At 36.8% G+C, this 23,656-nt stretch overlaps 1 protein-coding gene across 14 annotated transcripts in view; it reads right to left on the minus strand.

Moving 5' to 3' along the window:
• Nucleotides 1-23,656, minus strand: part of GTDC1 (glycosyltransferase like domain containing 1) — a 407,743-nt gene that overhangs the window by 194,050 nt on the left and 190,037 nt on the right. For all 14 annotated transcript variants that reach the window (XM_064586475.1, XM_064586472.1, XM_064586476.1 and 11 more), the window contains one exon: nt 22,714-22,887. In XM_064586475.1, coding sequence (XP_064442545.1) covers nt 22,714-22,887 — 174 coding nt within the window. The remainder of the gene's footprint in view (nt 1-22,713; nt 22,888-23,656) is intronic.

The raw sequence follows: 23,656 nt of genomic DNA on the forward strand, positions 1-23,656 counted from the left end.
CTGAGTGGTTTTAAATGCTTCACCATGAAAACTGACAAAGTTACTGTTATTATAGGTCATTAGAATATTAGGTAGCAGATGGTTAAGGGTTGGAAAGTCATATGATCATAAATCTCCAAAAATCTTATGAAAGAATGCAAAAGAAAAAAAAAGGACACTCGTGGCATATAACAAAGATCTGTTGGGAATATAATTCCAATCCCTCTAGTATCAGATGACCAAAAGGTGTGAAAAACATGTTTGGGAAGTTCAGTTTTGTTACCTTCTTTTGCATGTCACCTTTTCTACCTCTGGTCCACCTCACTCACTGAGACATCTATACTTACATCATCATGCTTCCCTCCAGGTATATACTTAAAACCTGAGGTGTCTCACACATCTCCAACTGCCCCAGTATCTGTTCTCACCTCTTACCTAAAACTTCTCCTGACTTCCTGGGAAAGAACACAAGATTTGGGGGTTGGAATATCTAAGTTGTAGCTTTAGATCTCAGAGTTAATTATTATAAAATAGAAGGAAGTTTAGCTAGGAAATCTCCAATCTCCATCCTGGTTTTAAAAAAAAAAAATCAATGAGTACATTGCAATAAGGTACCGAGAAGGAAATCACTTTGACCAAATTCACACTAAATCATAAAGACTACACTATGGACATCTGCTTTTAAGTAGAATCTTTATGGATACATAAAGCTCTGATGAAAGCTATGGATCTTCCCCAAAAAAACAAGCACATGTGCACATTCCCACAAAACTATATATATAATATTAGCAAGCTCCAACTCCAAACAGGGATTCTAGTTGGTGGCACAACTTCAGGAAATATTAGAGATATTCAAAGGAAAGTTAGAATCCTCTTGGCTACTTAAATCATACCATTCCAAGAGCTGCCTAAGCCACAGAAAAAATCAGCTCTGCCATTTACTGATTATTATACTGTTTCATCAGGATTACAGTCAAGGCCTTTGTTATGTCTAACCAATTTGCTTTTTCCACATTTTCCTATCCTACTTTACCCTCTTTCAAAGGGTCAATAACTGGGTCAGCATCTCAATAATAACGATAGTTCCCATACTTAAATTTAACCCTCTAAGGCCATACTTTCTTTCTTTTCAATCATTTAGAGGGAATGGCTAAGACTCAGTGTTCACTGTCCCTACCCTCTGTCAAAGGTACCAGTACTGCAATGGGAACAAAAAGTATGGAAAAGGAAGGCATTGTGAAAGGAACGCTATTAAATAACTGCAAAAGAATTTCTCCTGCAATACAGACTTGGCTTTAAAGGACCTAAGACCATTTTAACAAAGACATTTATTGCTAAATGTCTATGAAACCCTGGAAGGAAACATTTGCAAAGCTGTGCCAGCATTATAATTGCATGATAAATGGTCGAAGCCCTGAAGTTTTTCTTTTCATCTACCTTGGGGTATTTTAAAATACCCATGGCAAAGTGGCCCAACATTTATTTCCATGGTCATCTAAGTCACTCTAGATACCCTTTCCCCCCTTTATTATCTCCTGAACAAGAAAAAGAAGAGGAAGAAGAAGGAGGAGATGGAGAAGGAGGAGAAGGAGAAGAAGAAGGAGAAGAAGAAGAAGAAGAAGAAGAAGAAGAAGAAGAAGAAGAAGAAGAAGAAGAAGAAGAAGAAAGGAAGAAGGAAGGAGGAGAGGGGGAGGGGAGAGGAAGGAAGAGGAGGAGAAGGAAAAGTTATCTGGTATTCTCAATTGAATTTATAGAGAGAGCCCACCAGGTTAAAAAACAAAAACAAAACAAAAACACAGAAACAGCATTTGAGGAAAATTACTCCCTAAAAAGATGTTTATACAATGTTGTAAAATAAATGGGTTTGTAAAAATAGAGATGATTCTTTTTAAATTATAATAACAGTGAAAATAATAGAGGAACCAAAGAGTCTAGAATGAAAATTAACGACACTATTGTTTAAAATAAGAGAATAGGAATATATTCCATGTTAACCAGGTTTCTTTAAGCTCCTAATTCCATTTAGCTTGGAAAGACAAGGAGAAAGAGAAGATAAAGCTACACATTTAAAACTGACAAAGGGCAGTACTTCTATGCAATTTATAATTAATCTGTGGGACCATGTGTCAGTAGAATTTATTGAGAAAAATAGTTTAGTGCTATTTAAAAGGGTAAGACATTAGAAGAAAAAGTATTGCAATTGAAGTTACACTAGCTAAGAAAATATTATAAGAGCTATTAATCATCAAGATTCAGGTCATAAGATGGATAGCAGCTGAGGTCAAGAAAAAAAAATGCACAAGTGGCCAGGTGAAATGTGGGTGTTTTATATCTTTCCCTAGGTGTTTCACTTAAGTCACTGCTAAAGAAAAGAATACTCAGTGACATTCTATTTCAGACTATATTTTACCTACTATTATGATATATGTGGTCACCCCCAAAATTTCAATAATCATCCTACCACCACCCTTCTCTGTATTAGGAGAATGGACATTTTCTTTCATATCTGCCATGTAATTACCATGGGGGTACAAGATGGAAATGCTTTACTAAGTCTTCGTGTATTTTATCAGTGGTTTTCAACCTGAGAAGTTCAAAACAGAGTGATGTCTAGGTTCTGTCTACAGAAATTCAGACTGGGATAGGGTTCTGCCTGGGCACAAGGATTTTTAAAAGTTGCACAGGATTCTAATACACAGCCAGAGTTGAAAACCATTACATTTGAAGAGTCAGTGCAAAAGGCAATAGGACCACCTCAAAATACCCAAAATGATTTCACACACATGCATGTGCACAAGTCCTAGGGCTAATATACTCCCAAAAGAAGACAAATAGAACCTGTAAAATGAATGATTTATATCTCTTTTTGCATACCATATAAGTCATTAGATTGCATCTCAATCACTTTTTAAAACCTTTAAATTATATATCTATAAAGATTTTAAAGCAATATAGGTAGATTTGGGCACACTACTATTATAGCCTAACTAAAAAACCATGGGAAAAGACGTATTTTCTGGAAAACAAGATCCAGCTATTATCCACAAGCTTTCCTCAACTTTCCCAGTCATGTTACTATATTGTTCTTACAAGGACAGAATATTATTTTCCTGTCATAAAAGTAAGGTAATAGATAACCTGCATAGTCTTTAAAAGTGATATATAATAGCATTATAATTAAAGGTCTGTCAGTTCTTCCATTATAAGGCAGTTTTAGGAATTTTATAACCTGAATATTTGAATTTGTTTCAGGCATAAACTGGTCTTACAAAGCCTAGATGTAAAATTCAATTTTCATTCCTGTTTTATAAATATTAAAATTACTTTAAATTGTAGACAACTAAATAAGCTGGGGTTTTTTTCCCCATGTGGGCTTTTGTCAGATGAAAAGGATATTTTATTATCCTATTTAAAGCTTTAAAAGATTGCTTAGACCAAGCTGTTTTATTGAGTTGGACAAATAACCAAAAAACAGTTTAGAGTTCCTCCCTGGAAATTCCTAAGAATAGAAAGGAAATCAACTGCCCAGATGAGTCAGTGCACACTACTGTATTTCTAAATACTTGGTTTTTATATCAGATGCATGGGCATTTGAAATAGCAAGCTTAAGGTTCTGTATTATCTAAATCAGAATGTAAGGAGGTGTTTTACAGTAATTCATGCCAGTGTATGTTGGAAGAAATAAAATAGGGAATACAACAAGATACAGGACCTAGAATCAAAATAATCACAGACTTTATTTAAAGGAACTTACAGGTCACTTTCACCAAATTCACAGAAACATAGGAACTCTCTAAACAAAGTGACACATGGTTCTTCTGCTTGAATGCTTCCATTATGTCAAAAGGAGGGACCACAAAAAACCTCTCTGTAAGTTCTACCAATTCTATCAGTAATGATTTTGAAGCAAAGAAGAACAAATAAATTACCCATGCCCTACCTTGTTACTAGAAGCATTTTAAACTTCCTTCTCAACTGTGCATTAAAACGCCAGAATGTCCCTAGGGTCATCCTGCTTTATAGAAGCAAGTGCCACCCAAATGATCTTATTGTCATGTAACTCTGTGGTAGAGGTTCAGGAGCAAAAACTTTGGAGCCAGACAGATCAAATTTTTGATCCATGGTTCCACCCTCTGTCTGAAATGTGACTATGGGAAAATTACTTATCTTCCTCTTCTCATACACAAATGTGAGTTTAATACCTAATACAAAAGGCTGTGTGTATTAAATAAGATCTGTGAAATGGATTATGCACTACCTCACTCATAATATAGACTCATTACTAATATTAAAATTAACAGGATGAAAGGATCCATTTTCCCGATTTTATAGACATTACTAAGCCACAGAGCTGGATATGCCGGACTGAGGGGCAGGGCTGAATACGAAGCAACTAAAGAACCAAGGAGAAGCCACCTTCACTGGGAGCTATCCCTGGTGCTGCTCTCAGACCTGGGGCCCACGGCTTGCCTGGCCCTATTAACCTAGGGTTCATCGAACAAACCAAATTCTGACTTCTAGTTTTCACCTTGATTTAGGAATGTTCTCTTGTGTTCCTGGCCTGAATTCCTATTTGCTCCCCCCTAGACACCGACTGGATTATTTCCCCCATGAAAACCCAACCTAACATCAAATTGCTTCCTTTGCTGGACATTTTTTGATTTGAGATTTTTAACCTGAAGCATATCTTTTTATGTCTAACCTCATTAATGATGGTTCCTAAAAAAGGGTCGATGTCCCTTTCTCCTAAAATATTCTCAGGAAAATTAACTATGTCTACAGCAGTAATTTAAAAAAATCAGAAAGCTTGAGGAGAATTTAAGAGTATAGTTACTAAATCGTTCCAGGAAAGCAGCCACTACGCCTGAGTGCCAGTTTGACAAAAATACAGCACACCTGTAAGTGCTACTTTTCCCATTCCTGTGCAGAAAGCACTAATCTACCATGGACCTTTTTTTAATCCTGAATATGGCCTTAAAGTCCGAAGCAGGTTCCCAAAACAGCCATTATGAGCCAAAGATGGCATGCAAATAGACACTTACCTATCATCTCTGAGTTAGTACGAACGTGTGGGTTTTGCAAAAGACCTTTTGTTGTTTTGTTTTTACAGTTTAAGTCTCAATTGGAGCGCTGCTAGAGCATACGCTAGTGGTTTGAACAGGGCAGAAGCACCCTTATGATTCAGATACGCAGAAAGCAAGTACATGGTTATTAAAGAATCAGAGCTTTCTCTTCTAAGACTGGAGGTGTTAGCCTTATGTCCTGGATAAATTCCAACTTAGGTAATTACATTCTGCTTACCTCACCCCCCTAGCAATTTTTTCGAGTGAATCCAGTGTTGTTCTTCACTTCCTACCCTAACCTGCTGTGTAGTGTTGCAGGGAGCTGTTAAGCAGCTGCCATGCTTCACTCTACAGCGGTGACTGCTTCACTGTATAATTTGTAACCATTCGCAGTGTGCTTTGAAATCTTCCAGGATGAAAGTGTTACCCTAAAATGCGAGATGTCATCATCATTTTAAAGGCATACGGTACAACTGCTTATTTAACAGTTAAATTCAGCATAACATATTTAGAAAATACCTTATTTCATGAAAACCCATAAAACTAGGTTAAAATACCCACAAAACACGCTACAAAGATTATACGAAAAGGTACTTAAAGAAAGCAAACTATTTATCAACTATATGAATATTCTGCCAAAGAATGGAGTAGTAGGAAGAACAAATGCTTAAGACATTTTTATTTGAAAATACATCTGCCTTCATCAGATGGTAAAAATTCCCAATGTCACCCAAGAAAAACAGTGAAGAGAAAAATTGAACGTTAAGTCAATGGCAAATGGAGGAATGCCAACACTTATGGAGAAAGAGATCAAGGATAAAATACAATTTTTGACATTTTCTTATTTCTCATCAGGACAGCCAGAGAATTATACGAATTCATTATCATGAAGACATTGAATTTTCACTATAGATTGCCTGGGGACACTTATAGACAGGAACATACATTTTGGCAGTACTGAAAAGGGTGTCATGTTCCAACCAAGAGAGGCTACTTGAGGTACGTGGACCATCCACAGGCTGTTATTTAGTAGACATGCTTTAAGGTCAGTGGTTCTTGGCTGAAGAGTGGAAAATCTGGAGAACTTTAAAAAAAAAAAAAAAAAAGCCAATACCTGGGTCCCAAACCCAGAGATTCTGATTTAATTGATCTGGATACCAAGATCTTTTTTTTTTTTTTTAATTGTTCCCCAGATGATTATAATGTGCAGCCAATGTTGGAAACTACTGCTTGAGGCTATGTTGTACCAACCTGGTTATAATTGTTGTTTGGCTTTTTTTTTTTTTTTTTAAGGGGAAATAAATCACATTATTTGAGGCCATGTGTATCATCATACATTATTAATACAGGCCACACAATTAGATACCATAGACATGTTTCATGGCACGATGCTTTATCAACTGGGAGGGGAAAAGGCTTTATCACCCAAGGATTGTATTTCTTAAAGATCATAATTTTAATGTAATCTGTTTTTGTAGTAAGAGGAACACTCTCTACAAGAAACAATAACTCTGAATCTAAGAGGTTTTTGAATTTACAGTCAACTCTGGGTATATTACCTGTGCTACAGATTTGTCTGCAGTAAACCATACAATCTCATGCTAGCATTTTCCCGCCACACACATCTGAGCCATACCTTCTCTGTTCAGAAAATAACGAATAATACATTACCATATGAATGCTTACTTATCTACCTTCAAGTAGAAGCACTGCACTTTCAACATATTAAAGAAATATCTGCAAGCACGAGCAGAAAGATTTTCACTCAGTCAAGCACTCAACAATTGCACATAATGATGTGAATAGTTGATTCTCTGTCTAGAAAGTGAGATGTAGTAACATTGAATTTTACTGACTATAACAGCCCTGTTCCACAAGTGCTAACCCTGAAAAATATCTGTAAACTAAAACATAACAAAGACAGACAAAAGAAGAATAAAAAGTCAACAAAACAGCGCAGGTGAAAAATAACCATAACCAGCAGGAAAGCATGCTGGATATCCAAGTACTTTAAAAGTGGTAACTAAGGACTTAGATTATAAAGTTATTTTCATGAATTAAATTAGTCATGGGAGAAGAGATGGGAAAAAAAAAAGACCCAACTAAACATTATGATGGTGTGTACATTACACATCAGAGTAAATTAAACTTTATATTTTTTAATAATCACCAAAAGATTCAGAAATTGAGGTAGCAACACCTAGAGGTCAGTTCAGATATCTGAGAATGGCAATTAAAATTGATAAAGTAAAACAGAGTAGTAGGTATGATCTTATAGAGGGGGGAAGACCAGGGAGATATGCATAGAAAATATACCATGTACTGTGCAAAACAATTTATCTATGTCCTCTCTCACTTAATCCTCACATCATCTCTATTTTATGTTAGGCAAACCAAGGGTCAGAAAGGTGACATAATTTGACCAAGCTGCACATCTAGAAAATGGATGAACCAAGACTGAAAGCCAGGTGTGAATGGCAAGTTTTTGTTCTTTCCTCTGCACCAATTTTATATTTTATAATACATGTTACTCTTGCCCACCCTGTCACCCTGCTGCCCTCCTCCCCTTCACACTGGGCATCCAACCTAACTACCCAGAACTTCAGCTTGCCCCTAGGACATCAGCCAGCTATAGAAACAAGACTCCAGATAAAAAGCGGGATTCAGGGGCGCCTGGGTGGCTCACATGGTTAAGTGTCTGCCTTCGGTTCAGGTCATGATCCCGGGGTCCTGGGATGGAGCCCCGCATCGGGCTCCCTGCTCAGCAGGGAGCCTGCTTCTCCCTCTCCTTCTACTGCTCCCCCTGCTTGTGCTCTCTTGCTCTGTCAAATAAATAAATAAAATCCTAAAAAAAAAAAAAAAGCAGGTTTCACCTGATAGCCCTAAGAAGAGGCAAAACAGGCATACCACCAAAGCCATCATGCAATGGAAATTTTAAATATCTTCTGATGAGAGACATGGAGGGAAAGCTTAAGAAAATTTTCTAATCATAAGGGATAAGTAATTTATAACAAAACTTACAAAGAGGAAGCATTAAAAAACTGACAGTTGTATATAATATTGGTTCACTCAGGAATTGTGATACCAAGTCCCAGAAAAGGGAGATAATCAAAATGATTTTCAGGTTCTGAGTTACAAATGCCGGAAACTGCTCTTCCTCGTTCCTAAAATAAGTTTTATAGGAGTAGCTCAGTATTTACTGGAAGGGCAAAAAATGTTATAAGTAAACAGAGTTGGCCGATGAGCCTTTTAATCTCAAAATGAGTTACAGATCAAAGAGTTGGACATTTTTCAGTGTAAAGTGGCAACAAGTTGTAATGCCACTGATATGTCTGGGACTCTTCTAAGAAATTTCTGGACACCACACATTCCTGGTGAAACTGGTCTGTTTTATCAGTGCTGTTTAATCCTATTCTGCTAATTAAGAATACAACCAACAACACTGGCTGCACATTTCTAATAATCTCATGAAGTTTTTGAACTGGCAGTTCTAATTTGCGATTCTCCTGTGATGGTGCTCTATAACCTCGAGTAAAAACCTCTCTGCTGTAGTTTCTCCAGCTGCAAAATGAAGGAATTATACTGAAGATCACTAAGGGGTTTTTATTTCTTTGCTCCTCTCTCACTTCTGAGTCTATTCTTTGATAAGAAAAAGTCAACTGCTTAAAACTGAAAACAAAACAAATTTGTCTGCATTTGAACATGGGTGATAATTTCCTCTGATTTCCCTATTCCAGCTAACAGTACAACAATTTTAAAACTCAGGCATTTCTTTGAGTTCATTTTCCCCCTTGTCTTCTATTTCCAACAGAATTCATCACCTAATCCTGAATATTCCACTTTCCCATTGTCTCTTGCTTATGTCTTTTCAAATCCATTCTCACCAACTGAGACAGAAGCTCCCTCTTCAATTAGCAGAAAATAATTATAACATACACTTTAGGATTTGGTATTAGAAAATGAGTTTTGGTATTACAAAAATGAAGTGTGGTGGTTTTGAATAGACCCTACTTCTCTCCATAGAATCACGGGGTCTGTTCGGGGTATCGGCTGATATTTTACAGAGCCGATCTGCACTGGGTTTGAATGGGATGGGTGTCCCAAACAAATAAATCAGTTCTCTACTTGCAAATGAATTCAGAGCAGCAGTCAATACTTGTGAGCCTAGAGTTAGCTGATAGAAACAGGAAGCAATGGGCTGGACACTAAATTTCAAACAAGAAAGACATTTCCATGGATATACAAAAATACAACGTAGAGGAGAGAAGAGGTGTTAAATTGCTCTTTCTTCTCTTGTTGCCCACTAAGTATATATGAATCTTAGTGTGTGGCCAAGGGGAAAATAAGAAAAGAACTTCTACCATTCTCATTTTGTGACTGTCTAAAGAAAAGGACCAAGATTTCAGCTTAGAACAATAGGCAAGACTGAACGAAGGGGCAAGTGTTTGTGCAACTAATGAGCTTACCTTTAATTAAAGAGAACTGTAAAAAAAAAAAAAAAGAGAGAGAGAGAGAGAGAGAGAGAACTGTAACTAGGTTTCCTAAATTGAATTCCAGTCCGCTAATTTTTTAAGTTCCATATGTAATAGTACTGATACACAAAATTAGAATCTTCCAAGATAAAAAGTGACAATTATTTAAGAACTAGTTTCATAGGAATACTTACTGATAAAAATAAATTTGTAGGTAACACTGAGTCAAATATATAGTAAGAGCAAAAACAACCAAACTTAAGGAAAGCTTACGATTTCTAATTACTCCCGGAAGTACCTCTGCAGATAGCTGCTTGTTAGTATAAACCTTGTTAGATGTCAGAAAGATCTAGCATTCACCTTATATTAAGCCCAAAGTATAGAAGCCCCACAGCATACATGACAAGAGTGCACACAGAGAATAGTACTTGGATTTAATATGCTTAGCAATATTTCTAAGTAGAATTTTGGTACTTAGTCCAACATGATAAAGATAAGTCAATACTAGAGCAACACTGTTTATTATTATATTATTATTATTATTATTATTTTAATTCTAAGTTGACATAAAGCAAACATCTGTTGCTTTTAAAATTACTAAAGTCATACAGGACCATAATTTGGGACAAAGTTCTTATTCTACAGAAAATTAAATAAATTACATAGAGGTTAATGAAAACACTAAAGGTATTTTGAGAATGAATACACAAATTAAAGACAATAAGAGTAACAAGTACCATTTATTTAATGCTCACTATGCTTCAAGCATTTTAACAAGTACTTTACATTTGTATCTCATTTAATTTTCACAGCAGCCCCATGAGACTGTTATTACTACCCCTACTTTACAGATGAGGGGGGAAAAATGAGGTGTGAAAGATCAAACAACTTTCTCAATATCGACCAAGTGGTTAGCAGAAAAGGTGGTACTGAAACCTAGCTGTGCCTGACATCAAGTCCATTTTCTTAGGCACTGTACCACGCTGCCCTTTCATTATACAGTACTGATCTCAGGATTCCCTGCCCAAAGGGACTGAAGCAATTCAGTTACTGAACTCTGAGAAGACAAAGGAAGGAGTAATTCAATAAATTCCTGCTTATCCAGAAATAAAGAGTTCAAAAGATCTAATATTTTCACAAATTCTGCACTCAGTTTTTATAAGATGGTAACAAATGACAAGAAACAGATATCTTGGATTTACTTGGCAAAAATAAATTTTAAGCTTTGTCAAGTATGTCAAAGGAAAGAGCAAATCCAACCAAAATGTCTAGAAATGCAGGTCAATATAACAAATCACACAACATTCTAAATAATGACACCGGGATAAGAGTGGACCCTTCCTGCTGGTCAGCTCTATCTAAATGACCTGCCAACATCTCAGACTCAACACAGAAAACTCTGAATTCACCATCTTCACGAAACAAATCTATTTCTTAATTCCAATAGGACAAATATTCTCCTAGTCACTATAATTAACATTCCGACATGATCCAAGACCATTTCTCCATCCAGTAAGTTGCCACTATCAACTTGGCAAGTCTACAACCAGTGTATTTATGCGTATGTCCTCCTTTTCACCTATATGCAGCTTTTCTAGCTCAAGTCTTCAATAACCTATTCTAATATTTTTTAAAATTGTTTCTCTGCTTCCTATTTCCTTTCCCATCAATACTCTATTTATCAATAGTAAATTTCCCATTTCATAATCTAACTGTGGCTACCAAATGACGATAGGCTAAAGTCCAAATTCTTCAGCCTTAATGCTCATCTCTAATCTTGCTACCTCTTCGCCCAACTGAGTCAAAGGTAATTAATCTCTTCTAGGTCCAATGATCATTCACCGCCATAAATCTGGTTGTAACTATTCTCTCTCCACAATGTGTGCTTGCATGTATCCTAACCCACTCTCCTTTCCCTCATAGGAAGAAATAACATGGCATTAGTGGAAGAGCATATTGAGGCCAGTTTCGGTAGCTGTACAATTTTAGGCAAGTTTAACCTTCTGAACTTACTTTTTCCACTTGTAAAATGAGAATAATAGTACCTAGCTTGCAGGGGTTTGGTAAAGATTAGAAGTAATATACATAAAGTGCATGCCCAGAAAAGGCAGTTGATAAATGACAGCCACTATTATTAGGCCCAAAGCTGAGTCAGTCTTCAACACCCAGGTTAAATGCCATAAAAAGCACTTGGTTGTTTTTTTTTTCCCCCTATCTTAAAGATACCTGATTATGCCTATCATTTCTACAAAGCTCTTATGATTAAGGACCCTGTCTTATATATCCTTATATCCTAGAATACCTTCTATTTACCATACAAATAGCAAGCTTTTAATAAATGTTGGGTGAAGAAGGCATGAATAAACCTCAAAGAATTAAATTACTGTTAATTCTGATTACTTTGAAACATATTTTTAAAGAATTTCCTATAAAGTCTTTTATCTGGAATTTCTGTGGGAATAAGCTATTCTGTGTAAGAGATTATTCTGGCAGTTTACTGCTGAATGATACGTTCCAAATAGTTTATTTTTTAGTGGAAAACTATCTAAAACACTCCCCAGCATTCTTCACAAGAACACTGAACAACTGCAGTGACTTTTGTGCCGATCACCCCACTCACCATTCCACACTCTAGCACCACCAGGAATGCATACGTATCACAGGTGTCAGGCAGATGCGGAACGAGCCCATGTGACTCTCTCTCTCATGCACTGCTGAATTATGCCCTCTCATACACTGCGGCTATGTGGATTGATAGGATATAAGACAGTCATTACCTTTACTTGAATTACTGGCAAACTTCAGATCCTCGGATGTTCTATAAAATTGGTAGGGTTTTCGAAATTTTGTTCCCCCTCACTTTTGAGGTTGGAATCATACTAATGGGTGAGCTTATCAAAAAGCCTGTCAAACAGAATGGTGATGATGGTTGTATAAATAAAATCACTAACATTGACTGGACATGAGTAGGTGGTAGGCATGGAGCTCAGTCAGCACATTGTAATAATTATCTCAATTGGCTTAATAAATCTAAGAGTTTGGTACTATTTCAATTACCATTTTACAGATGGGAAAACTGAAGTTTTAGGATGTTAAGTGATTTGCTTTAGGCCGAGCAGTAGTAGTAAGTGATATAAGACAAACTAGATTGCTGTACACCATCCTGCTGACTCCCACTTTTTATCCAGCTTTACCCCATATGCAATGATTTGAATAAGGGTTTTTTAGGAAGATAACCAAAGCTTGATCCTTTAAACATCAAAGCAATTTATTTGAAATCTTTCTAACATGTATTGTACATAGCCCTCAGGTACTGAACAGAATATATAACATAAATTGTTCTTATCTAGATGGACCTACACTGATGGTCATGCATTACACTATAGGAAGCTCAGTAATGGCCTGTAAGCCCATTGAGGGGCAGAGATCCTAAGTGGACCTTTTGCTGAATTCTCAACTATGGTTTGAGTTTGTTGAATGACATTCATCCCCATCTTGTAGCAGCCCTGCTCCATGACTCCTCTTGGAGAGATGATGTAGTCCCCAGCTAAGCATGTTCTCTGATTTTTAGTTATTTCTCCACCCCCTGATCTGTGGTCTTTGCTTCTACCCTCCCAGATCACTTTGAACAGAACAATGAGGAACTTAAAGAAAAAACTGTACATTGAGTCTTTGATGTCTGAAGCCAAACTTTCTCTATACTTGAAAACGGGTAAATCATCTTACAAAAGGATAGTTTTTATTGCTGCTGCTGAATTTAGAGCACTTCTTTTGGGTGGGGTTATTGTTATTGTATAAATTGAAGAGAACAGAAATCTAATTATAGTAATTAGGGATTAACATGAATGATAATTTCATTAAAAATACATTTTGAGTTTGTTCTTTGTAACTTCAGGCCAACAAAGGAATTGTATATAAAAATACGCTGAAACCAAACTCTTTTCTTAACAAGAATAGTAAGAGGAAGATGGTTAGAATATAACACAGCATGAAAGATTTGCATTAGATATAAAGGAGATTTCGTGAAAGTGAGTGGTGTTAAACATTGGAATGATTTATCAGAAGTTTTTTTTTTAGTGCAGTGATTCTATAAAAATTTTTTTAAATGACATTCAAATGAAACACATTTTTGCATTCATTTTGAAGAGCCAAAATAATTGTTAGCAAATATGGATGTTTAAATTTGTAAAAGCAAAACTTTTCTTCTTCTACTTCAAACCTCGATTAATATTCAAGAAGACAGTACCCACTTCATTATTTCATAGAGCAAAGGCAATATTTTATTAATATGTCTAACTAATACTTTCTCAAAATATCTGAGAAATATGACCACATGCGGTAAGAAGATTAAGGTGTTTTCTGGCAACACCCCCCCCCCACCAAAAGCAGAACTCTTGACTGCAGAAAACAAAGTTTTCTGTGGGGAGCCACGGGGGCTGCCTTCTGTCCTATCAATCCACGAATTCTCAAATTACAGATCTGCTGTTGTTTTCTGACACATCTGCTTTGCAATGTAAAATAGTGGGTTTTTTTAATAAGAATTCTTCAAAAAGCCCTTAGGCTCCTCGCCTTTGTTTGCACAGCCTGAGAGTTTTCATTTAAAGTTTTCACACTGTTTTTAAAATTCTCCACTTTTGTTTCTAAAATAGTTATGTGAAGTCCATAGACCTCTGTTTTGGCTTCACATTTTAGCTACATGGAAAAGGTGGAGAGAAACATGTACAGAAATTCTTCAGAGTTTCAATAACTGAGATTACTCCGAATGACCAACATCGTTTTCCTCTCTCCTTTGATGTCAAAAATGTAGGCAGAGGAAAGCAGAGATGCTTTGCATATAATTCCTGTCCCTCCAAAAAACAAAAACAAAACAAAACAAAACAAAAACCCAAAATCTACTATGAAATGAGGAAACTCCCAGGTGAAATCTACTATTGTTTATTCTGGCAACTCTGACAATCCAGTATTGTGGAAAATAGGAATACACAGTGAAATGATGACAGAAGCATATAAAATTCTTCTCTATTGATCACAACAAGATTGATACTTGATATTCTCTCTGGTGACTGAATGGAACCTGCACCCCAGAAAAAGCCCCTATTTTTCCACCTAAAGTATACATTCTTCAATCTGCTTCAAATCCAAACTTCAACTCCAAAAGAAATACCATCCACTCATCCCTTCATTAAAAAATAAATGGATGATTTTTTTATTATGGTCTCCACTAAAAACACATACATTTGATCTGTTTATATCAATTATATGTAACTATAATAAAAAAAATTAAGCTTTTTTCACTGTATAATGGCACTGAGAAGGCAAGCATGTGATAAATCCATACAAGTATCAGGACTTGACAGCCTTGAGTCTTTCTCTCTCTTCACCTTTAATCCAACTGAATGTTATTTGAATCAGATGATATCCACTTTGATATTCCCTCCTCAGCTCCCTGATGGAATTCCTTGAGAAGACCTGATCTTTTTCAAGGATAAGAAATACCACTTTGTAATTCACTGTATTTGTATAATACATTCTTATGTGATCCAATTTGTCAGGAGTGGGGATAATCTTGTTCTATGAAAATCATGAACGGTCCCTCAGTACCAAATCTTGTAGGGGAGACAGATGGAAGAAGTGTGATGATGTGCCAACACAGTCAACTCCATCCTAAACATCTAACGTGATGGATCAGATACTGCCCAATAAGACAGGTGTCATGCTATAAGCTAACCTGTAAGGGAAGAGAGTTTGGATAAATGAGAGATATTTACAAATAGAAAAAAAATGGTTTTCTGATACATGAAATAATGGTCTGAGCCTAGATAGAGCTGTTCCTTTGCTGACCTATTCTTCCTATTCTGCTTCTTCAGGCCTATCTTCAATTTACTATAAGAATTCTTTTTTAAAATTTCTCATTCCTCTTCAGGTATCCTCTTTTTCTAAAACTTTAACCTTTTAAAAGTCTGCTTTCTAAAGCCTTGAGTCCTTTCTTTCATAACATTACCATGACATGCTCCCTTTTATTCAATATTTCTGTCAATTCTCTTTTATAAGTCATTTGTTCTTCACTGGTCAGAGTCAAGTACCAGGGACCTGAACCTCTTTTGGGGGGACAGGCAATACAGAAAAGAATTTGGGTTCTAAAATCGGATAAAAAAATATTTGATTTCTTGTTCTACCTTTACTATCTGTATGACCGTAGGCAAAAAGTTATTTACATTCTCTATGGCTGAGTTTCTTCAATTATAAATGGAAAATAGCTTTCAGAATTGTTGGAAGAACAAAATCCTAAAATACGTACGTATAAAAGGCTCAGCACAATGCAGGGCTATAATAAGAATCAGTAAGGTTAGCTATTATGGTTAACTCTACCTTCTAAAGATGACCCTGTCAGAAAGCAAGTTGCAAATCCCTCTGATGTTCTGATTTCATTAGACTAAGACTCGCACAAAGGCCTGGATAAATAAAATCCCCTAGTTGTACCAGGCCTTGCCTGTTCGGCAGTTACGTGACCTAGAGTAGGAAAATACTGGCTTCCTCGAGCCAATGTTTGGCTCTGTGCGCTGCAGGACTGCTTCCTTTATTCTTTCCATCACATACCATGGAGTTCTACATGAAATCTGCCTTCTTGATATATATAGTGAAATTTCCTTAATTTCCAATCTAACCTATACCCTCTAATGCAGAATAGGCTTCCCAGTCATGAGTCTCAATCTCATCAAGTTTTGAGATCATATTCATCTTCTGGCATGCTACAGAATGAATGTCTGTAGTCCTTCAGAATTCATATGTTGAAATCCTACTCTGCTCCCCATATGTAATGGTATTAGGAGGTGAGGACTTTGGGAGATAATCATATCATGAGAGTGGATCCCTCATCGATGGGATTAGTACCTTTATAAAAGAGACTCCATTTCTTTGTGTCTTCCTCAATTTCTTTCATGAGTATTTTATAGTTTTCTGAGTACATATTCTTTGCCTCCTTGGTTAGATTTATTCCTAGGTATCTTATGGTATTGGGCGCAATTGTAAATGGGATCGACTCCTTAATTTCTCTTTCTTCTGTCTTGTTGTTGGTGTATAGGAATGCCACTGATTTCTGTGCATTGATTTTATATCCTGCCACTTTACTGAATTCCTATATGAGTTCTAACAGTTTTGGGGTGGAGTCTTTCGGGTTTTCCACATAAAGTATCATATCATCTGCAAATCAAAGCCTCAATGAGATACCACCTCACACCAGTCAAAATGGCTAAAATTAACAAGTCAGGAAACGACAGATGTTGGTGGGGATGCGGAGAAAGGGGAACCCTCCTACACTGTTGGTGGGAATGCAAGCTGGTGCAGCCACTCTGGAAAACAGTATGGAGGTTCCTCAAAAAGTTGAAAATAGAGCTGCCCTATGACCCAGCAATTGCACTACTGGGTATTTACCCCAAAGATACAAATGTAGGGATCCAAAGGGGTACGTGCACCCTGATATTTATAGCAGTAATGTCCACAATAGCCAAACTGTGGAAATAGCCAAGATGTCCATTGACAGATGAATGGATAAAGAAGATGTGGTGTATGTATACAATGGAATATTATGCAGCCATCAAAAGGAATGAGATCTTGCCATTTGCAATGACATGGATGGAACTGGAGGGTATTATGCTGAGCTAAATGAGTCAAAAAGAGAAAGACATGTATCATATGACCTCACTGATATGAGGAATTCTTAATCTCAGGAAACAAACTGAGGGTTGCTGGAGCGGTGGGGAGTGGGAGGGATGGGGTGGCTGGGTGATAGACACTGGCGAGGGTATGGGCTATGGTGAGCACTGTGAATTGCGTAAGACTGATAAATCACAGACCTGTATCTCTGAAACAAATAATACATTATATGTTAAAAAAAAGAAGAAAATAGTAGGAAGGGAAAAATGAAGGGGGGGGGAATTGGAGGGGGAGATAAACCATGAGAGACTATGAGAAACAAACTGAGGGTTCTAGAGGGGAGGGGCTAGGGGGAGGGGTTAGCCTGGTGATGGGTATTAAAAAGGGCACGATCTGCATGGAGCACTGGGTGTTATACGCAAACAATGAATCATGGAACACTACATCAAAAACTAATGATGTTATGTATGATGATTAACATAATAAAATAAAAATTAAAAAAAAAAAAAGACTCCAGAGAGCTCCCTCACTCCTTCTATCATGTAAGAACATAGCACAAACATAGAAAACCAACCTTCCCCAGACACCAAATCTGCCAGAGCCTTAATCCTGGACTTGCCAGGCTCCAAAACTATGAGAAATAAATTCCTGTTGTTGATTAGCCACCCAGTCGATGGTATTCTGTTACAGCAGCCCAAACAGGGCAACCATGGTATTAATATTGCAAAATCTGTCTTGCTGACCACTGATCATCTGGCAGGCCTGGATGCCTTCAGTACCAAAGGAGCCATGTATGCTCCCCAGCAGCAAAGGGAGATTTGGTCCATAAAATGGCTCCAATCAGGAAGATCTAAAAAAGATAGTTTCCTGATATATTCTCTGGTAACCTAAGCTTTATAGATATTACCACTGCATGGGAAGGGTTTAGATGTTTCCTGTCTTCCTTTAGGTGAATACGGCTCATGTACATCCTAGAGTGAGGCATGAGGTCTACCTTCATTTGCTGTTATTTATCATTTCTGCCAAAAGTGAGCTATGCATTTCCCTTCGTTTTTACACAGAATTTACTGGCTATCATTTCATCTTTTTTAATACATCACAGTCATCCTTGTGATGTACAAGCTGTACAGTCGTGGAGAAATGTCTGCAAGGTTTCTTCAATGTGCCCAGTTGCCTGCCCTGCCATATAATGGCTCCAGGCTGCTATGCTTTTTCACTTCTCATATATTTTTTTTAATAGTTTCTCTCTCTCCTCCCTTGTTGTCGAGCTGTCAGTCAGCTGTCACTTTTTACTGCTGTCAGTGAGCCTGCCTTTATCACACCCCCAATGTGATGCTGCTAATCTGCTGTCAGCTGAGAAATCAGATAATCAAGACCTCTGAAATTGCATTCACAGTAAGTGGTGGGCTGAGCACGGGATGGAGATTTTGAGATATGAGTTCCAGTTCTTGCTCTGTCTATATCTAGCTGTGTGGTTACCAGGAGGCAGTTAACTTCTCTGAACCTTGGTGCTTTCATCCACAAAATGAGCAGAATCTGTGTGTGTGTGCTGTCTGTGTGTGAGAGAGAGACAAAGAGACAGGAAAGGAAAGAGATCTCACCCAGACTTGGATCCTAACTTTCTCTGGCTACCAGAAAGAACACATGAAACTTTTCTGTGAGTTAACAGAATGCAGAATGGGGTACCATTGACCCTTTAATTGTCAAATTCAATGATATTATTATTTAACCTTACTTTTCTGTGAATTCACTACTGACCATCTTCTTAAAACCCCCTTCCCTTTGCTCCAGAGGATAATTCTCTCAATGTTGACCTCCTGACTCTTTTTTCTTCTCCTTTCAATCCTGGACTCTTCCTCCATCAACCCCTTAAGTGTTAAGAGTGCTAAAGGCCAGTCTGAAGTTCAAAGCCAGGCCAATGATGAGAAACCAGCAACAAGCCTGAGAAGTAGCAACCTGTGTGTTGCTAGAAACCAACTGAAGACTGTGTCATAGTGTGTCAAATGCTGCTGATACGTTAAGTAAGATGAGCACTGAGAATTGACCACAGGATTTAGGGAGGCATGGAAGTCATCAGTAACCTTGACAGAAACAGTTTCAGTGGAGTAGCTATAAGAGAGAACAGTAGGAATAAAAGTGGAAGCAAGTATAAACAACTCTTTCAGGAGGTTTTGCTACTAACAGAGAGAAAGAAAACAGGCAGTAGCAGAAGGGAGAAGTGGAATCAAGAAATAACTATTTTAAAGATGTCAAACAAATGGCATTTTTCTTATGCTAATAGTAATGACCCAGAAGACAGGAAAACTGATGATGCAGAACAGAGAAGGACAAATTGCTAGGACAGTAGTCCTTAGGTATGCAAGAAGGATGGACTCTTGTGGAGGCAAAGACCTCACACAGAAGCAAAGTCAGTTCATCCATATTAATAGGTATGAAGAAAAAGAATATGCACCCAGAAGCACATGGATGGGTTATATAACAATGGGAGTGGGGAAATTAATAAGATGAAGTAGTCTTTATTGGGGAGGCTATTACATACCAGGCACTATGCTAGGCATTTCGCATGTGCATTATTTCCTTTAGTCACTACACAATGCCTATGAGATGATAAAGTATATATAATCATAATATTAAAGAACCTAAGTTCAGGGTCATTACACTTACATAGGTCACAGAGCTAGTAAGTGGTAGTCAAGACTCAAATACATGTATGTATGTTTCCAGTGTTTAAGAGCTTCCCATCCCCAAATGTTTAATACATATAATGATAGTTTCTTTTTTCAAAAGATATTTATTTATTTATTTATTTATTTATTTATTTATTTATTTATTTAGAGCATGAGCAGGAGGAAGGGCAGCGGGGGGGAGACTCTCAAGCAGACTCCCTGCTGAGCGTGGAGCCCAACACAGGGCTTCATCTCACGACCCTGAAATCATGACCTGAGCTGAAACCAAGAGCTGGACCCTTATTTGACTGAGCCACCCTGGTGCCCCAAATACATATAATGATAGTTTCAAGTGATATTCTTTCTTGCAACTATTTTTCTGGTCTTTGAGAAAGGCAAGGCAGTAAGGAGTGAGGAGGGCAAGAGGTAACAGCAGTTGCCACAAAGCCCAATATTACTGAAGGCCTATGTAGACCGACATGCTCTGTATTTTAACTGTTAACAACTTTAGAAATTCTCATATTTTTTGCTGAAATACAGCTTTTCCCCTTCTCTGACTAATATCCATTATAGTATACACTATTATAGCACATTGTATTAATAATTTAATTATATCTTCTAGTTTGTTTTTACTTAAATTTATTTTTGCCATGACCAAACAATATTTATATAGGGAGAAAGGCAGAAGCATGCAAAAGTTGTTGTTTTTTTTTTTAAATCATCTTGGTTATGTTGCCTTTGGAATTACTAAGTATTTTTCAACATCTCAACAAAATAATACTCTTTTAAGACTGCAGGCATTAGAATGATTGTCATTCATGCAAATAATCACTTACTACACTATATGAGTTTGGGTTGGATAAAGCAAATTACCATTTGAAAATAATTCAAATAACACTCTGGGCTAAGACCTTGCTTATGAATGTTATCTTGGCCACAATATTTCTTAACCTTTTTCCATTTAGCTAGATTTATTTATGGTAATATAGTTCAAATTAATAAACTATTCAATTGCCACAGGTGTATTAAACATATGATGTTGTAGGAATATATCAGATGCAAATGAATTTTAAAATGTATTATTTATTTGGAATTCTATAATGGTAATAATTAAGATGTAGTATAATCACCTACTAAATTAAAGATGTACATTTTGAGTATATATTATATGAAAACCTTAAAAACATGTCAAAAAATAAAGTTCATATTTTAAAAATATGGCCTAAAATATAAACTGTGTTTTAACTAATCACAGATCTAAAGTGTAACAATTATATTTTCCAGAAGTTGAAATTCTCTCATCCCACATATTTTATATATACACACACACACATATATATATAAATACACATTATATATGCATATATAACTGAAAATCAATTTTGATCTTAGTTTCACTTAGCCTGACAGTTGTCAAAACTGCAAATAAATGATTCAATGTTTTTCACAAATGACCTATAGTGATAGGAAGCTTGAACAGTAAACAGAAAATCGAATTAAAAAATCATAGGGTCTAGGGCGCCTGGGTGGCTCAGTTGGTTAAGCGACTGCCTTCGGCTCAGGTCATGATCCTGGAGTCCCTGGATCGAGTCCCGCATCGGGCTCCCTGCTCGGCAGGGAGTCTGCTTCTCCCTCTCCCACTCCCCGTTTGTGTTCCCTCTCTCGCTGTGTCTTTCTCTGTCAAATAAATAAATAAAATCTTTAAAAAAAAAAAAAAATCATAGGGTCTAAACTTTAATCCAGTCTGTGACAATAATCAGCAGTATGAGTACAAGCCAGTCTCTGCTTCTCTGGGCCTCTGCTTTCTGAACTCCATAAAGTAAGAATTGGGCAAGGTTGTCTAACTTAAATTTTATGACTCACTAACTTGATTTGGTATGAGGCAGATTTTTCTTCAATTGAAATATTAACTAGTAAAACACTCAAATATATCAGCATTAAGAGTGCTGATGAGCACTAGATCCCACAGCAAAATCTGGGTGCACTCAGGAAATCGAGAACACAGAGGGTAATGCTGACCTCCTGCATAACATGCATAGACATTAAATTGTTTCCTGCCTTCCTTTCAGGGACAGGGAAGAAACAGCTGTCCCTGAACTCTTTTTAAGGACATCGTCGGTTACAAACAGCAGCATCCCCAGCTAGTATGAGTCCCACTGAAGTAAACTTTCTGTTCACAAGGGAGAAATATTCCTACTGGTAAGAAAAACCGTTTTGCTAGGTTTAATCAGAAGTGAAAAGGAATTTGAGAATGTTCCCTTTGAGCCACATCATTCACTGCTAATTCAGGGTGGGCCCAGCAACAAGGGTAATAAAAAATGTCCTTAGTAACAGAGAAAGAGAAATGGCAATTAAGTGCATTTGTAACCTAATACAGAAGACCTCTTTATTAAGATAATATAAATAATAAAAAATGGAAGAAGGAAAAAAAATGGAAGAAAATAGCACGGGAAACGGAAGTAACCCAAGCGGTGAAATTTAACACTGACTTACTTAGAACAGTTGCTATATACATATAAACCCAAGGGCATAAGCTGAATGCAAAGGTTGAGAGATATGCTTGACAATGACTTCTGTAACAAAACAACAAATAAAGAAACAAAACAGTAAGTGTCAAAAAAGCCAAAGCAGCTTGCTTGAGGAAACCAATAAATAACACTAAAGAAAGGATGAACTCAGTATCAGAACTAACCATTCAGGGATCGGCTGGACACATGATTATTTAAAATGTTTGTAAATCACAGCATGGTGAAATAGAACTCGATTCTCTAATTACATGCTTACGCTGAAAAGTTAAAATTGGCAAGAACACCACCGATTTCTATACATTTGGGGAATAATTTATGACACAATATTAAAAATGGAGTCAAACATACTGACCTGCTCACATCAGGAAACCTGATGGGAAAGTAAATAACTTGGCACTTGGGTCTGATGATGCTTTCCAGATCCCTGGGTCTGTGATCAGGAATCAGCTTCATAAATTTTCCAATAGAGGTAAGAAATGACTCCATATTAAAAACCGAGTTGAACACCACCACATCAGCCACCAGGCTGGAAAGGGAAGGGATAAATACAAAAGATGAACCCACACTCATTCACAGTTAGTTTTTATAAGAACAAGACTTCTGTGTTAATCAGAGTTTATATTGTATTTGGGTTTGCAAAGAACTCTGCATTTCCCATCGGTATTTATTAAATTGCCTCTAACAGATAAGTTAGTTTCATTCCCATTGTATCATGGTAAATTAGATTGCTGGCATCAGGGAGGAAAGGCAAGGGAGGAATTAAATGATGTATTGGGATCTTATGAGGCTTCAAACAAAGTTTGTTTTTCTGCAGTGTCAGGACTTTCTGTATTATCAACAACACTAAGTACAGCAGGACCTTTTTCTTTGTGGCCCACATACCCATGCGTGATTCCTATGTCAGCGATATACACCGTTTTACACCATACTACTGAGAACAGAACATCTGCCATACTTTTCAGTACCTTCAAGGAGACTAGTTCAGATAAAGCTATATCACATGAAAGAATACCTTTAAACATGTGGTTAAAGTCTATTTCTTGTTTAATCCTTGCTTCAAGAAACCATTAGATTTTTTAAAGTTCTGGAACTCTACAGGAAGGATTATATGGGATCTCTACAAGTAACTTATTTTACTATTATATTATATTTGGGGTAGTCAAAGAAGAAGGACCAACCACAACACCACGCACCTTCAGAATTAAATGAAATAAATATAATACTATCTATTACTTTTGATGGAAAGATTGTGTTCCTCACTTTAATATTTTTTAAATACAAATAATCTAAAATAC

This window comes from Mirounga angustirostris, unplaced genomic scaffold (genome assembly GCF_029215605.1).
Source record: "Mirounga angustirostris isolate CCGP_5_RB_7025 unplaced genomic scaffold, mMirAng1.0.hap1 SCAF_3, whole genome shotgun sequence".
NCBI classification, from domain to species: domain Eukaryota; kingdom Metazoa; phylum Chordata; class Mammalia; order Carnivora; family Phocidae; genus Mirounga; species Mirounga angustirostris.